The sequence below is a fragment of the Abramis brama genome (assembly GCF_963993115.1).
Source record: "Abramis brama genome assembly, chromosome: 3".
NCBI lineage: Eukaryota > Metazoa > Chordata > Actinopteri > Cypriniformes > Leuciscidae > Abramis > Abramis brama.
In genome coordinates, this window is record NC_139965.1 from 43,234,469 (window position 1) to 43,251,634 (window position 17,166).

The 17,166-nt window shown below is 36.1% G+C and overlaps 2 protein-coding genes across 4 annotated transcripts in view; one reads left to right on the forward strand and one right to left on the reverse strand.

Moving 5' to 3' along the window:
* Positions 1 to 4,290, forward strand: part of plcb3 (phospholipase C, beta 3 (phosphatidylinositol-specific)) — a 54,801-nt gene extending 50,511 nt beyond the window's left edge. For both annotated transcript variants that reach the window (XM_084109765.1, XM_084109766.1), the window contains exon 34: positions 1,114 to 4,290. In XM_084109765.1, coding sequence (XP_083965891.1) covers positions 1,114 to 1,401 — 288 coding nt within the window. In that variant the 3' untranslated portion in view covers positions 1,402 to 4,290. The remainder of the gene's footprint in view (positions 1 to 1,113) is intronic.
* Positions 4,291 to 10,979: 6,689 nt separating this feature from the next.
* Positions 10,980 to 17,166, reverse strand: part of slc8a4b (solute carrier family 8 member 4b) — a 76,564-nt gene continuing 70,377 nt past the window's right edge. For both annotated transcript variants that reach the window (XM_084110142.1, XM_084110141.1), the window contains one exon: positions 10,980 to 15,578. In XM_084110142.1, the coding sequence (XP_083966268.1) occupies positions 15,199 to 15,578 (380 nt within the window). In that variant the 3' untranslated portion in view covers positions 10,980 to 15,198. The remainder of the gene's footprint in view (positions 15,579 to 17,166) is intronic.

The window sequence follows — 17,166 nt, forward strand, 5'->3', positions numbered from 1 at the left end:
CTTTATAATGGGAGTGAATGGTAACTTGGTTTTTGAAGCCCCAAAAAACGCCTCCATCCATCATATAAATAATCCATATGGTTCCAGGGGGTTTATAAAGGAAAATATTGATATTTATAACTTAATCTATAATCACTGGCTTCCGGTGACGGCCATAAGCGAGTCTAGTTCCAGCAGAAGAGTGACCTCTGACCCGACGCATGATGTAGGATGTAATAGTTGCTTAAGCTTAGGTGAGAGTAGACGCCTCTCGCGGTTCAAACAAACAAGGTTTGCTTGATTAGTCAAGCTCCTCTTTTTTTTAATATCGAAATCCCCTGACATTTCTCTTTAAAAATTCTCATTTTAGACTTCTAATTCGTGACCAGTGTTTTGATTTGCTCTTGTTTCCACGTTCGTCAATAGGTTATGCGTCGGTTCAGAGGTCACTCTTCCACCGGAACTAGACTCGCTTACAGCCGTTACCGGAAGCCAGTGATTATACTTAATGAAGTTATAAATATGGATATTTTTCTAACAAAAATGCACCGCTTCGCTTCAGAAGGCATTTATTAACCCCCTGGAGCCATGTGTGTATGTGTATGTGTATGTGTATGTATGTGTATATATATGTATGTGTATAATTATATACACATATATATTATATATATATATATATATATATTATATATTTTATATATATATATATATTATATATTTTATATATATATTATATATTTTATATATATATATATATTATATATTATATATTTTATATATATATATATATATATATATATATATATATATATATATATATATATATATATATATATATATATATATATAATTCATTGAGTGTTTTATTTGATTATTATTCTATTTGATTATTCAATTTCTGCAGAGAACTGTGAAATGTAAGTGTTATCTAAAATGTTGATATCATAACAACCTTTTTTTCCCCAGTAAAAAATAACTATATTATGATATACATTGTTATCGTGGAATAAAATTGCTTATTGTGATTAAACCTTGGTCATATCACCCAACCTTTTTGTTATCTCATAATAATGTTAATGAGCTAGGATAATTTTTTGTGTGGAATGGCACTCTTAAATCCTCATGTCTTTGCAGAACCAGGCCCGTCTGACACGCGAGTGCGAGGCGGAGCTGAAGCGCTTGCCAGAGGAGGTGTCTCACTTCCTGCAGGAGCCCGAGAGCAAAGGCTCTCGTAAAGACACCCTGATAGGTCAGGCCAATGACAGCCTCAGCTCTGGCCCCTCCTCCAACTGCAGCACGCCCCCTTACACCTCCCCAAACCACAGCTGGGGGAGCAACATAGGCAATATCTCACTGCTGGAATCCTCCTCAACCTCAAACACTCCCGTCAAGTCAGAGACGGATACTACAGGAGTGTACTAGTGATACTACAATTTGTTTTATTTGTTTTTCCCATCACTCTCTCCAATCCATTTCTGTCCGCAGTGGATTTAAAGAATAGACATAGTATTACTAAAACATTTTATGAATTTTTTTGAAGATTTTTTTTGTTGTTGTTGTTTTTGTTTTTAAACCTGCACACACTTTGCCACTGTCTGTCTGAATCAAATCTGACACCTTTTTTTCTTTTTTTAAACCAAAGTTATGTTTTAATGGATTGTGGATTTTATCCAGCTCTAATGACGTGGGCTCTCGTACATAATAATGCATGTACGTAAGACACCTGTGGAAACCAGAGGGATGGGCTTCTCCATTTCTGTTGTATATTTTGCACTTTGCAGCTTTACATGTAGTTCCACAAGTCGTCCTGAAGGTGGCAGTGTAAATTTGACAGTAAAGAATTCTGAGGCTGTGATGCTAACGCTAGGCTATTGCTTAATCTGGTGGTACGTGTTTACATAATAATGCACAGATGGACTATTGCTTTACCCACCCCCGAAAAACACAATTTCATTCATTTCATTTCACCACTGCAGCCGAAACATCCTGTCGTGTGAATGTTTATTGGGTTTTTGCACAAAAAAAAATCTGGGTGTATATGGTGTTTGTTTGTGTCCCATGACACTTAAATGTTTAAGTGCCTCAAACATTTACATATATAGTACTTTGCATGAACTCTTTCACCCAGATAATTATTTCTAAAATCGTGTAATCCCACTCGCTCTCACTCCCGTACCTCCCCCGTATCCTTCTCTCTGTCGGTTGGCTTAATCTAATCCTGACTCTGTGTAATTGGCAGTGATCCCACATCTGACACTGTCTGAAATCCAGTGATGTCCAGGAAACTTAATGTGCCACCCCTTGTATTTTTTGCCCAACCGCAGATGAATCCGCTCACGGCTTGGGTGCGGTTCCACTTCGGATCCCATCTCAGGGACTCTGCGTGCAAATCCCCCTGTCTGGCTTTATCAAGGTCTATTCAGAGGCATGACATGTTGCATAATATGCAACAAAAAACAGCATATGAGGTTTTTTAATGTGAGATTGAAACAAGACTTTTACAGCTTAGCTCCGCAATCCAGGGCTTTTTTTAATCCATTAGAATGCATGACGGTTGGATTTTGCTTTCTCGTATTGTAATCTGGTCTGCTGTCACCCTCCTCTTCCTGTTTACTTTTATGAATTGGGTCAGTTTTCTGGTTCTGTGTCCAGTTGTGTTTCTTCCCCTCCTTCCTATCACTCTCTTTGTGTCTCTCAGGGCTCCGAGGCTCAAAATTAAGACAGTTGGAGTTGACGTACATGCATTCAGTGCTAGCGTGCATCATTCACATTATAATACCAGAGCATGAAAATGTGTTTTATGATCTCAATCAAAGCACTTTGAGAAAGACGATGATTACAGCACTTATGACTATCAAACCATATAATTCGCTGAGTGAGTAACATAATATGCAGCATGCACGTTACGTTTCATCTCCATGCATTAATGAAAATATTTCCTAGAGTAATTTACAAAGTGTGTGTGTTTGTGTGTGTGAGGTAAGTGCTGGCTGCGAGAATGGACACTGCACAGTAGAGTTTAGAAGGCCAGAAGGTAAAAGGGCTGAAGTGAGATGGACAACACCAGCTTTCACTATGAGAAGCGAGGGTTCGTTCGTTGAGGGTTTTCTATGACTCGGCCCATTTAATGTGTTCTCGTGTTAAGTCAATAGCTTTATATACCCGTGTAAGCAGGGATAAATGGTACTTGCATGTAAACATTTCCTCTCTCCATGTCTCATTATCTTTGGAGAGGGACATTAGTGATGTACATACTACCAGGAAATATTAATGTGTGTATTTCAGTCGAAACCACACGAGTTTATGTCGATCTACATATAATTCATTCCATTTTAGAGGTAAATGAATTTTACTACTGACTAGAGGAGAAGTCGTGAGTGACGTCTGTCTTTTTGCTTGTCTTAGGCTGATCTAGTGTCCCAACAACACACACACACATTCTACAGTCGCCCCAAGCACCATTAAGCTGTCTTTTACTATCTGTCTCTCTGTCATTTTATTTTATTTTTTGGTTAAAATGAGGTACAAGCGTTTAATGAGAAGCACCTAAATACTTTATGGCCTGTAATTTTATTATTTTTAAATTGTAGACACTTTGTGATTGTCATTTTCCTTACAGTGGTATGATTCTGTATCATGCCTGTGTTATATTGTGTTATGGTTTTCTTATGTTTAGTAATGGTTGAATGGCACTACTTTATCATTTAAAAACCACAAAATTCCTTCTTTTTTAAATCATGGGATTTAGAACCCCATTTTTTAGTGTCTTAAAATGGGACAAAATTCAGGTTCTTCTTCTGTTTTTTTATTATTATTATTTTAATTTTAGCACCTTTTATTTTGAAAATGCTTTGCAAATCGTGTCCTGTAAATTGAGTTCTTTGTTGGTATACAGTTTGTGTTTTCAAAGCAGACATTAGCATGCTCATTTCAGTCTATAATCAGATGTCCTCAGGGGATGAGCCAGGCTGGTCCATCACACTTGTGGGCCCAAACTGAGGGATTCTTTGTGTACTGAAATCTGTCAGGACTGTCGTCAGACTTTTAAGGGACAAAACCTACTTAACCAAGGGCTAACTTCTGCTCGGCCTCAGTTACAGCTTTAACCAAGTACATATCTCATAGTTTGTCTCTCTCTGCATCTGTCTCTTTCTCAACTTCTACTGAAATGCTCTTTTGTTAACACTGTATGTAGATAATGTACTGGTCTGCCTTGTTTAAAGGGAAAATTATTACTCTGGATGTAATTTTTCTTGCCTCGATAAATAATATAACTGTACATTCAATAAATACAGAACATTGTCAAACATGTCTTAATTGTTGCTTCCCTTTTTCAGTTCTACTTTTATAAAATGAGAGCGAGTTTTCAGATTGTGAAATGGTTTTGATCATGTGTGAAGGACAGATTACGTGACATGATGAAGGTGTGTGAGACATCCTCAGTTATGCAAAATTAGTTATTTTTTTATTGCAAAAAATGAGTGTGGAGAACAAAGCAATAGAACATTTAGTTTAGTAATATTTATGAACTATGATATTATTTATTATATTTTGCTTATTAGCTTATCTATTTTTGTGTTTTTAATATTTTTTTACGGTTTAGCTTTTATTCTTTTTACATTTTTAGTTATTTTAGTACTTGAATTTATTTATATAGCAACTTATTTTATTTGAGTTGGTAAGGCAATATTTCTAAATTTAGTTTTGTTTTTGGGTTTGCGTTTTTCATGTAGTGTAAATAAACTAGTTTAAGTTAACGATACAGTAGCTCTACAAATTTACATGTGTTTTTTGTTTTGTTTTGTTTTTATGTAAAAAAGTAGAAAGTTCTATGTGATGGCTGGGTTTATGGGTAGGGTTAGTGTAAGGGGATAGAATATACAGTGCTGGTCAGAATTATTTGCCCCCTTGGTAAATATGATATAATAATTGAAAGTGTATGGGGGGGGGGAGAGCTCATTTTTTGTTTCATCTGACCATAGAACGTTTGAAAAGTAACTGACACTACAGGAAATTCAAACGGGATGGGTTCTAGGGTCAGATGAAACTAAAAAATTAGCTTTTTTGGCAGCAAACACTTAAGATGGGCTTGGCGCACACAGGGATAAAAAAGTACCCCATGTGTAAAATGAAATACTCTGCTGTATCTTTAATGCTGTGGGCCTAATTTTCTGCCAGAGGTCTTTTCTGATCTTGTTCAGATACATGGCATCATGGATTCGCTCAAATACCAACAGATAAAAAATCAAAACCTGACAACCTGTGCTAGAAATCTTACAATGTGCCATGTTTGGATCTTCTAACAGGACAGTGATCCAAAAACAAACATTAAAATCAAAACAAAAATGGGTCACTGAGCACAAAACCAAGCATCTGCAATAGTCATCCCAGTCCCAGACCTGAACCCTATAGAAAATGAGTGGGCTGAACTGAAGAGAAGAAGCGGCGATATGGATCTGGGAATCTGAAGGATCTGGAGAGATTCTGTATGGAGGAATAAACAGAGAGACTAATATTAGCGTAGACGGTTTAGGTCAGCCGGAACCGGGAACACTTCCCATAAATCCTGATGTACTTGTTACATCATGATGTAACAAGTACATCAGGATTTATGGGAAGTGTTCCTGGTTCCGGCTGACCTAAACTATGCAGCCTAACATTGAATTATAGAAGTCTATAATGTGTTATGTGAATGCTAGGTCAAAGAGATGTGTCTTTATTCTAGATTTGAACTGACAGAGTGTGTCTGCTTCCCAGACAATGTTAGGAAGACTGTTCCAAAGTTTTGGCGCTAAATAGGAGAAGGATCTACAGCCAGCAGTCGATTTTGATATTCTAGGTATTATGAACTGGCCGAAATTTTGTGATTGCAATAGACGTGACGGACTATAATGCGTTGAGAGCTCACTCAAGTACTGGGGAGCTAAACCATTTAGTGCTTTGTAAGTAATCAGCAATATATTTTAAAATATACAATGTTTAATACGGAGCCAATGCAGTGTTGACAGAACCGGGCTAATATGGTCATACTTCCTGGTTCTGGTAAGAACTCGAGCTGCTGCATTTTGGACCAGCTGTAGTTTGTTTATTAAGCGTGTAGGGCAAGCATCCATAATAGTATTACAATAATCTAGCCTTGATGTCATGAACGCATGAACTAATTGTTCCGCATTTGTCATTGAGAGCATATGACGTAATTTAGATATATTTTTAAGATGGAAAAATGTGGTTTTACAGATACTAGACACGTGACTTTCAAATGAAAGATTGGTATCAAAGAGCACACCCAGGTTCCTAACCGACGACGAAGGCTTGACAGAGCAGCCATCAAGTGTTAGACAGTATTCTAGGTTATTACGTGAGGACGTTTTTTGTCCAATAATTAGAATCTCTGTTTTTTCAGAATTAAGTAGTAGGAAATTACTAGTCATCCAGTTTTTTATATCAGCTATGCATTCCGTTAATTTTGTGAATTGGTAAGTTTCGTCAGGGCATGAAGAAATATAGAGCTGAGTATCATCAGCATAACAGTGAAAACTAATGCCATGCTTCCTAATGATATCTCCTAAAGGTAGCATGTACAGAGTGAACAGCAGCGGTCCTAGTACTGAGCCTTGTGGTACTCCATACTGAACTTTTGATTGATAAGACATCTCTTAATTTACTGCTACAAACTGATAACGTTCAGATTAGTATGATTTAAACCATGCTAATGCAATTCCACTAATGCCAACATAATTTTCAAGTCTATTTAAAAGAATGTTGTGGTCGATAGTATCAAATGCAGCACTAAGATCGAGTAACACTAATAGAGAGATACAACCACGATCGGATGATATGCGCAAATCATTTGTGACTCTAATGAGAGCAGTCTCAGTACTATGGTATGGTCTAAATCCGGACTGAAAATCCTCGCAGATATCATTTCTTTCTAAAAAGGAACATAGTTGTGAAGATACTGCCTTTTCTAGTATCTTTGACAGAAAAGGTAGATTCGAGATCGGCCTGTAATTGACTAATTCTGTAGGATCAAGTTACGTTTTTTTAAACTAGTGTTAGGGTTAGGGTTAGGTTTAGGCTTTAATCATAGCCAGCTTAAAAGTTTTTGGTTCGTATCCTAATGACAAAGATGAATTAATGATATTAAGAAGAGGATGACCTCTGGAAGCATCTCGTTCAATAGCTTAGTCGGTATAGGGTCTAACATACATGTTGTCGATTTAGATGATTTAATGAGTTTAGTAAATTCTTCCTCTCCTATAGCAATGAGTGAATCGAATTTTTCCTCAGGGAGACTACAATGCACTGCCTGATACAATACTGTACTAGACGGTTGCATAGTTATAATTTTCTCAGCAGATCTAGCAGCTTTTAAGGCCTCTCTGTATGCAATCGTGCTCTCTTTCCATGAAATGCGAAATACCTCTAGTTTTGTTTTCTTCCAGTTGCGCTCCATCTTAAGGGCCCGAGTGTGCTCGTTTTACCACGGCGTTGGACTATTTTCTTTAATCTTCTTTAAGCGCAAAGGAGCAACTCTGTCTAAAGTGCTGGAAAAGAGAGAGTTAAAAGTTTATGTCGCAATATCGAGTTCTTCTAACCTATCTGGGATGGTGAGATATGTGTTTAAAGCTGTGGTGTTATGAGTGATAAGACTCATATCACTAATAGGAACAAATGTGAAGCACCTTTGGAAAATGTTTTTTTTTAAATCCCCCCCTTCATACCAAAGCATTACTGTACATGCATAAAGCATCCTGGTGTTGAATATCATTCAGCTTTACTATACAGTTTGCTTATAAATAGATACTAGTCTATTGTATAGACTTTTATTGTATTTGTATTTTATTGTATCTTTGTATTGGATTGTATCTGTATTTTATTGTGGAAGGTTTTGAATTCTTTGTATTTTTATGTTTTTACTCTGTGTGTTTTTTATTCTTTTATGGATCCCCCTGGGTCTGAAATAAAGTTTATACTTTATGTATTGTCATATGGCATTATACTTTATGTTTACTGTATTGTCATATGGCATTGCTTTGAAGAGTTAATACTTTCTCAGTTGTCTTATGATGGTTTCTTTTGAAAGACATTTGTGAAACATGATTTTTAGAATAAACTTTGTCCCATTTTTGTCTAGTTTATAGAGTTTTACCACAGAGTTTGAGATGGAAGAGGGGATTTGTCATCTTTTTAGAGCAACTGTTTAAAAAACATGTACAATAACTGTGAGGCTTATGAAGGCGCCTCAGAGCTGAATGCAATTTCTAAGACCCTTCAACAGCTTCTAAGTACAAAAGCTTCTCCTGTCTTCTTCATTTGAAAAAAAAAAAGCCTGTTTCCCTTTACAGCTGGGATTGCTTTGCAAGGCTTGTTTTTGTGATGGGACAGTGATGTTGCAAAAATGCTGGTTGGAACTCATTTCTGATTGCAGCTTAACATCAAACATTCAAGTTACTGAAAAACACAATCCTCCGAAATCTCATTAAATATTAGGATATCAATTTACTTGGATTATTTAGATACTTGTTAGTTGATGCTATTAAGGTTATTAGGATAAAAAATAATAAAAACATAAAAAAATCAGACATTAGAATAAAGCAAATACATGAAAGCGTTTTCTTATTTATTTAATAAATCAATATTCATTACAAATTATATTATCAGCTCAGCAATGTGAGAGAACTGAAAAATTGACATGAATTGCATGTTGTCATATTTTAAGATATGTCAGAGCAAGTTTCTTTCAGTTAAGACAGCTCAAGCTCAAAAACCACTTGCACAGTGATATATTTCATGCAGTTGTGTACGTACATTATTCCAAAAGTTCCCAAGGATTTGTAAATCCAGAGAAATTCCAGTTTTACATAATGGCTCGTCCCTTGTCATTGTCGCCTATCAATGACGTAATATCCGCGCTATCCTTGGTTTCCACTTGTAGAAACCACAGATATATATAGATTCCTCCCGTTTCAATGGGCTGTTTACGTAAGCCACTAATGAGGCATCTATGCATATATACATATGTATATATGTATAGAAAATCCCCCCAAAAAACATAAATGTAGATCAACTGAGGCAAGCAGGCTTTGGGAAAAACAGAGAAATAAAACAAGGATCAATATCGGCGTTTTTGAGATGGAGAGAGCTTCACAACAAACTTGGACATGACAGAGACTCTGCTCTCGCATGTGTTTTAATAGACAGGTAAGCAAATATATATTATTTATTTTACACATACAGTTATATATTGTACTTTGTATGTACTTCAATAATACTTTTATCAATTCTGGTGACCAACTCTGTGGCTGTGAAATTAAATACAGTATGCGTTGCACAAAAATATTTAGCCTTTACTTGCAAATTCTGTGGGTTTGTTTAAATTTACTTCTAGTACAATTGTTTTAAACGTGTAAAACTGTGTAGCATTAACCTACCAAATCATTTGACAAATAGTCACATATCATATTACATCTCAGTAACAGGCTGCTATAGCATTACATTTGTACATCCTTGCAGCTAATTCATTACGATGATATAAACTAGAGTGATCAAACCTTAAATGTAATACAAAAACTAATTTATTACCTCATCTGTGAACATGATTCGTGAATTCCATATATCTCTGGATGGTGAAAACTACATCTCCCATTGTTCCACTCTCCTTCACAGCATCATCAAGCTTACATAAGGCAAAAGCTTACATATTGTACCTTTAACCCTTGTCTGTGAAACCGGCCAAAAACTGCTGTCCTGCTGTCCAAAAACCTGATGATCATACATAAACTGAGAATGATCCAAAGAGCGTCTTGTGGTTTAATGGAAGCAAGGACATCTGACCATTTGTACAAAGGAGGTAACAGATAAGCTTATTTTCTTATTAGAACAGAATCGGAAATTAGTTTTGCCATAATGCTTTTTTAATGTTTCAAAATCCTAAATCTTTTAAATTAGATTTTAAACCCCAGATGTGGTCTCAGACTTTTGAACCCCACTGTATGTAACAATGCACTGAACAATCCAATTCACTCCATTTCAAAGGCATAACCTGCGCATTCAAGTTCTCTCGCAGTCTCTCAATGGCCTCAGCATCCAGTCGGTCTTTAATTAGATTTCCAAGTAATTTCCCACTCATTCATTTTTCTGAACTCTTCACGTTCTTTCTCCTGCTTATCTCCTGCCTTTGTATTTCGAGCACAAAGCTTCTCTCCTCTCTCCCTTTTTCTGTTTTATTCCCCAGTGAGCATCTGCTTCCGCCTCATTCTTTCTGCTCTCGTTCTGTCGTTTCTTTACTTTCCAGTGGACAGGTCCATGAGAGAGTCAGAGCGTAGAGCTGGCGCCCGAGTGTCATGCCTGACATCCATCAACTCAGTTTACAGAAGAATATGTACATCCCACTCTTCTTGCTCACTTGTAGCTCCTCATGCATCCAATCTGCTTTTCTAGAACTCAACTGAACAAGTTTATCTAAGCAATTTCATGTGAACAATGTGAAATTATCATGTTTGCTATTCGACTGTATCTGCTTGTAAAGTCTGAAGTCATGCGTCATCGTTTACACTTAATCAGCAATTGACAAGCATAACAAACAGTGTTAATAAACACTCATATTGTGCTGTAATACTACTGAAAAGTTACGATCCTCCAATCATCGAAAGTGGACAAGCTCAAAACTTTTTTGACCGTTTACACCTGTATTTAGAGTCGTCCACTTGTGATCCGATCATCTTAATACCAGGTGTAAACAGGGCCTGAGTGTGAGGAGTATCAAATCAATTATTTCCAGTTAGCCTACTTAGTATATTTTTCCTCACCAACACACAGTAGTGGCATTTAGTTCATACATTATTAGTTCAGTATTAAACAAACAAAATGTTTGAGTGAATGATTCACCGACTCATATTGGTCGCTGAGAATGTTCTTTGTCCGAAGTGAATCTTTTTCTGCACAAAAACGTTTTCTGCACAAATAAATATCATTCATTTAATAAGTGATTCGATATGTAGTGTAGATTTTTTTAATAAAAGACATTTAAAAAAAAAAGATTTTAGGACAACAATCTCAAAAACATTTAATAAGGGCAAGCGGATGTTTCATGCATCAAATCAAGAGACATGAAGAGAAATTAAAATTCCAACTAAAATCTGAAGAATCCAACTAAAATCTGCTATATAAAAGGAAAAGAAAAGCACTTGGTGATTCACTCATTATGTAAAACAAAGACTGAGAAATTAACAATGAAATCAATCGAAACATTAATGAAGGAAAAATCAAAAGACTAATGAACAGAAAGATCAGAGAGATGCTTCACACAAGGACCAGACTATACACAGAACAGAGTCCAGCCAAGGGCAACACACACATACAGGATGACATGGTGACTACTTATTCAGGGCACTTCAAATGAACTGTCAGCTTATCATATTAACCTCTTCTGTTAGTGTATGTATGTGTCTGTACACACCAAAGTCAAAGCTGCACCAGCACTATGCACAGAAGTCCAATCACACAAACAAATCCAAGAAATAAAAACACAAAAAATACATTTTAGCATTGCCTGGTTTCTTTTTCCTGTAACAGAAAGGCAGTCAACTGGATGGGTTAGCAACACGCTTGTCTGCTTATCTTTGATTTGTGGCTTTAGTGTTTTTACAGCTTCCCCACAAATATATATTTGAACACTTAGGGCACACTTGGAAATGCATGAATGTCATTGCATTAGATAACAAATATCAAAAGTGGCGATGTAACGGAAGTAGCGACAGATCTTTTTTTTGTATTGTGACGCATCTGAATGAAACGTTTTATCGAAAAAGAAAAATGTCGGACGAGAACATGGTTCTATTCATCAGTTGTTGATCAGACAAAGGCAGATGAATGCGTGCTGAACAATGTCAACATTAAAAAAAAAGAAACATGCATGAATTAATTGTTCAGAATAAGATGATTTACTGATATTGAACTTGATATACAGTTCAAAATGTTTATCGAACATGTTCGAAAATCTCTAGCATCATTTGTTTGCACTTGTCACTCTTTGATATTGTATTCAATGTAATGACATTCCTACGTTTTTAAGGGTCAAACATCATAGTGTGTCAGTAGTCTGTTTAGACACTTAAACATGCACTGAAACGACTGCATCACAAAACTGATTAAGAGGCCAGCAGACACAACACAAATACATACTCTCTCTTGCAGTGTTAGAATGCTATAAACACACACAATAATCTTTACGTACAATTTCATCAGGTAGGTCTATGTGTGATTGTGTAGTTGGGGGAAGTGTTTACATTCCCCATCTCTCTCTTTATCTTTCTCTCTCTCTGGCCAGGCTGCTTAATCCAATTACGACGGCTGCTTTTCAGTGTGACATTTGGGATTGCACTTCAATTGCTACAAGAGTAACCTGACAGAGAGAGAAAACGGTGATCCTATAAAGCGATTATGTGCACACTCTTCTGCTGTATGTCAGTCTGATGTGGGATTCATTACTGATGATAGTTGATCTTTGTGACAGCATGAGCTGGCCTGATCCTTAATGATCATCAATTCTGTCAAGTCAATTACACGATCATAACTGATCTCAATGATTATCTTTTCGCTAACCACATGATAAAAAGCTAAATCTTTTTAGTTCAGTTGAAACCCCCACTAAACTTAGGATAGTGTAAGAAGTTAAATTGGTTTATTCACTGATTTAAGCCATAAATAGACTTAAATAAGTGGGTCTTACACATATACAGCAACACCCACACACACACACACACACACACACACACACACATACGCGGACTCGTCACTGGTCCCAGACAAGACAATGACTCTCTGGGTGGGTCGCCTAGCAACAAGATACTACTAAAAATACTCTGTGTGCACTTTCTCTCACACCGAATACTGTACTAGACTGAGGATAGAAGCTAAATTTCTACGCTACAGCTAAATCTCTCATTCATTCTTTTTCTGTGCTCTCCATCATTCAGCATGCCAGAGCCTCCCACCATCTCCTTAAATGTCTCACAGAATAATTACACAGCAGTCAGAAACAGATAGACAGACAGTGAACACTGAAACAGTAACAACTGAAAATTCACTGTGGCAGACATAATAAAACAACCAATACTGATCAATAAAAGCGTTTGTTGCAATTAAGTGTATTCTCTTTTTTCATGCACCCTCATTTCATTCTAAACCCGTATTTTTAATCCAGAAATGCAAAAAAAAAAAAAAAAAGCACTATAAAAGTAATCAGTGTGACTTGTGTGCTATATTCTGAAGACACACTTAGCTTTGTGTAAGGAACAGACTGAAAATGTTCCCTTCCACCATATGTTTTTATTTGTATTTACTCTTATGGACTACTTTTGCAGTGCTTTTATGGTGTGTTTTAGCCCTTTTTTGGAGCATGACAGCACATGTCCTTATTAAAAAAAAAGTATTCAAGTGTGCTATCAATTTACTATTTGTAACTAAAAATAAGAGAACATACTAATTTCAGTCGCATACTTTTTATGTACTTAGACAAAATTATGTAGAACTTAAGTATACCTAAGTATGATGTTACGTTCACTTGAAGAAAACAGGTATACTTGCAGTATTACATTTCTTTAAAATTAGTAGTTTACTGAGAATATACTTTAAAGTGCACTTTCATAAACTAAAAAGTGGGCTAGAAGTGTGTAGCTAGTGAAGTAACGGTGTAACTTAAGTTCACTTGTAGTATAGTTGCAATAAAAAATGTAAATTTAGATGTGAACTAGTTGTGTACTCAAAGTTTACTACACTTAATTGTATACTTTATAAACTAAATATACTTATAAGTACAATGATTTCAGTATACTTACTATATTGACTATATTTACGTTTGAAATATTTATCTTTTATGTAAGGGTGGTCAATGTCGGCTAACTAATGTTGCATAGAAAAGAGCAGCATAAACATTCTGCTAAACATCTCCTTTTATGTTCCACGGGTCATATGGGTTTGGAATGACATGAGGGTGAGTACGGTAAATGCTCAAAGTTGTAATTTTTGGGTGAACTAAGGGATACAGTGTGGTATACAATCAGTAAGAGCATTTGTCACCATGTCAAATGTCACATCATGTAGTATTTCCTATGGAACATTTGATGTCAAGGAGCGTGACCATCATGGGACAAGACAAATACAGATAGATACAGACAGCTAATTACATCAATTATGTGGTTTGTTATTTCAAGAGGACATCAGATGAGCTGTTTATTCTTGGTTGGGTGCTCTCTCTCTCTCTCTCTCTCTCTCTCACACACACACACACACACACACACTATATACATGTTTAAATTAGAATTATTTTGAATGATATTCAGCACCGTCACTGTCATTATTTTCCAATTGCTCTTCCGTCCTCTTTGGGATTATTCCAGTCCATTTTCCACACTTTTTTTGAGTTTCATTCCATTTTGCTATTTGACTTCCCAATAATGTTAGCCTTCATTCATGATATATGATTAGTTATGAACTCGGCATGCTTTTCAGACCATATGTCCGATTCTTATTAAGTCCTGAAACATGCTTTTCTTCTTACACAAGATATAGTAAGTCCATTCAGTTTGTTTAGTCAGCTCTTAATAACTCAAAGTTCATGTTTGATCACTCTGTTCATTTAAATGTCTTTTAAAATAGTCTCATTACAGTTACACGAGAGTAATACTGACACATATCATAAAAAGAGAGCAAAAAAGTAAACCACTTCATTTAGTAACCGAAAACTCGGATTGGCTCAAACGGGAGTAAAAAAAAAGAAAAAAAGTCATTTGGTTACAGGTTTGGAAAAATTTAAGACAGCACTGAGAGACGGATACAAGTGTAAGGCAAGGGAACAAGGAATGATGTTTAAGATACTGCATTCAAACTAATTGAAAGGGATAGTTTATCCAAAAAATGAAAAAAAAAAAAAAAAAACCTGTCATCATTTACTTACCATCATATCGCTCCCTAAAAGTACATTTCTTAAAATTTGTTTTAAAACAAATCACTTTTTATATGGGAAGCTGTGAATGATGACTTTTTTTTGGGTGAACTATCCCTTTAAGGAAGAAAATGGAAAATTACAAAAACTGACTTATCAGACTTAATAAAAGTTTTAAAGATAAATATTGAATAAATACAAAACAAAAATGCTCCTTCAGTGGCCATTCTCATATTCCTCTCAAAGCTTAAATAATATGAGGCCTTGCTGCCTCAGAATCCAGGGATGTGGCAGTATGTTTCCAGTGAGGACAACAGGATATAGATCAGCCATAGGCAAACGAAAAGCAAGGATGTCAATATCTTGCAAGTCCGTGGACCGCCTAGCTCTCCTCCAGCCACTGAGGGGCGCCGGCGATACAACAGCACACTGACAGCCACCACAGCCATCACAGTGAAGAGTGTGACGGAGAAGGCCAGAGAGCCCGGCTCCACGAGGAAAGGTTTGCCTTTGGTACGCCAGTATACAGCAGCAATGGTCCACGCCACACCGATGCCCAGGAAAACATTGACAGCGTTGCTGCCCGTCACATTACCAATGGAGGCGTCAGCATACTGGTCTTGGATGGCAGCAACCTTACTGGCAAAAGTGTCTGTGCAAAGAGAGACAGAATTAAATTATCATCAGACTAATACAATTACAACTTGAACTGCAAGATCTTGTTATTGAATGAAAAAGAGAACAGGATTTGACTGAAAGTTGAAGTGGGAAGTATCAAACAGAGAGGTCAAGGAAAGGGAATGGGCTAAACAAAAGACAGAAGCAAAGGAGGAAATGAGAAAAAAGGAAGAGAAAGAAAAAGGAGGAAGAGAGAAAAAAAGAGACATGGTTCAGGTGAAGTGCACTGGAAAAAATCAAAGAAAAAACAAGTAGACACACATATAGTACAGACATGTACTGATACACCAGATGCAAACATAACCAGACGCGCTAAAACACACACATCCTAAACCTGGTCTATGATGATGAAAAGCGTCTGCTAGGCAATACAGCCGTGGCATGTATGTAGAATAACAAGCTGTGTCTCATTTCAAAGGCTGCGTCCTCCAGAGGTCGCATTTGTAGGCCGCTTCATTTCAGTAAACTGACCAACACATTCCAAAATCAAAAAACTATTTACGCTTCACTAGGAATAACAGTCAATTTTTACTGTTCTGAAATAAGGCATCTTTTATGACCTACAGTATGTGACCGACAAATGTGACCTCCTTCGAAATGAGACATGGCTAAAGTGTTATTTTAGTATTGTTTATGTACTATTATAGCATTTATTAATATTTTCAATGAGCTTTTATTTTTATTTTTATATTTTTAGTTAATTTTTCTGTTTTGCTTTAATTTATCTTAGTTTTAGTAATTTTACTATTTAAAAAAATAAATCTTTTTTTTTTTTGTTTTCATCTCATATCTATATTTTTGTTTTATTTCAACTTTAATTAATGAAAACATTTTTTTTTTTTAAATCTTTAGTTTTAGTTAATAACACTGGTGACAACACTGGTGATGGAGCTCCTGAATTATGATTTTATTATTAGACATTTTAAGAAGTAATATCACATGGAAAATACCATATATAAAAAACACTTAATACATTATTACTGTTCGTTCTAGTGGTGCTTTCTAGGTTATAGAGACTTAGGATAGGCTCAACGACCTAGAACATCCTACAAACTATATACAATCTAGTCAAAAACAAACACACACACACGTCTGGTTCGCTATCTTTGTGGGGACTCTCCATAGACGTAATGGTTTTTATACTGTACAAACTGTATATTCTATCCCCTTACACTAACACTACCCATAAACCTAGCCATCACAGAAAACCTTCTGCATTTTTACATTTTCAAAAAAACCTTCCCATAGCCTACCTTCTGTATGATTTATAAGCTTGTTTCCTCATGGGGACCTCAATTTAGGTCCCCACAGTGACATGAGTCCCCATGAGTCAGTGTGCATTCAAGTCCCCACTGGGATAGAAAAACATGAACGCACACACAGACTGGAAACTATCCACAACACCCTAGCATACTACAGGAGGGTTTTGAATGCGGAAGCACAATTCACGTGTTCTTCAGAAAATGTAAAAATATAGATTTTTCTTTGATTAATTTATTATTAATTTAATCCCTGAATTAATGAATTCTCTCTTACATGTAAAGAGAGAGGAGAAACGATTT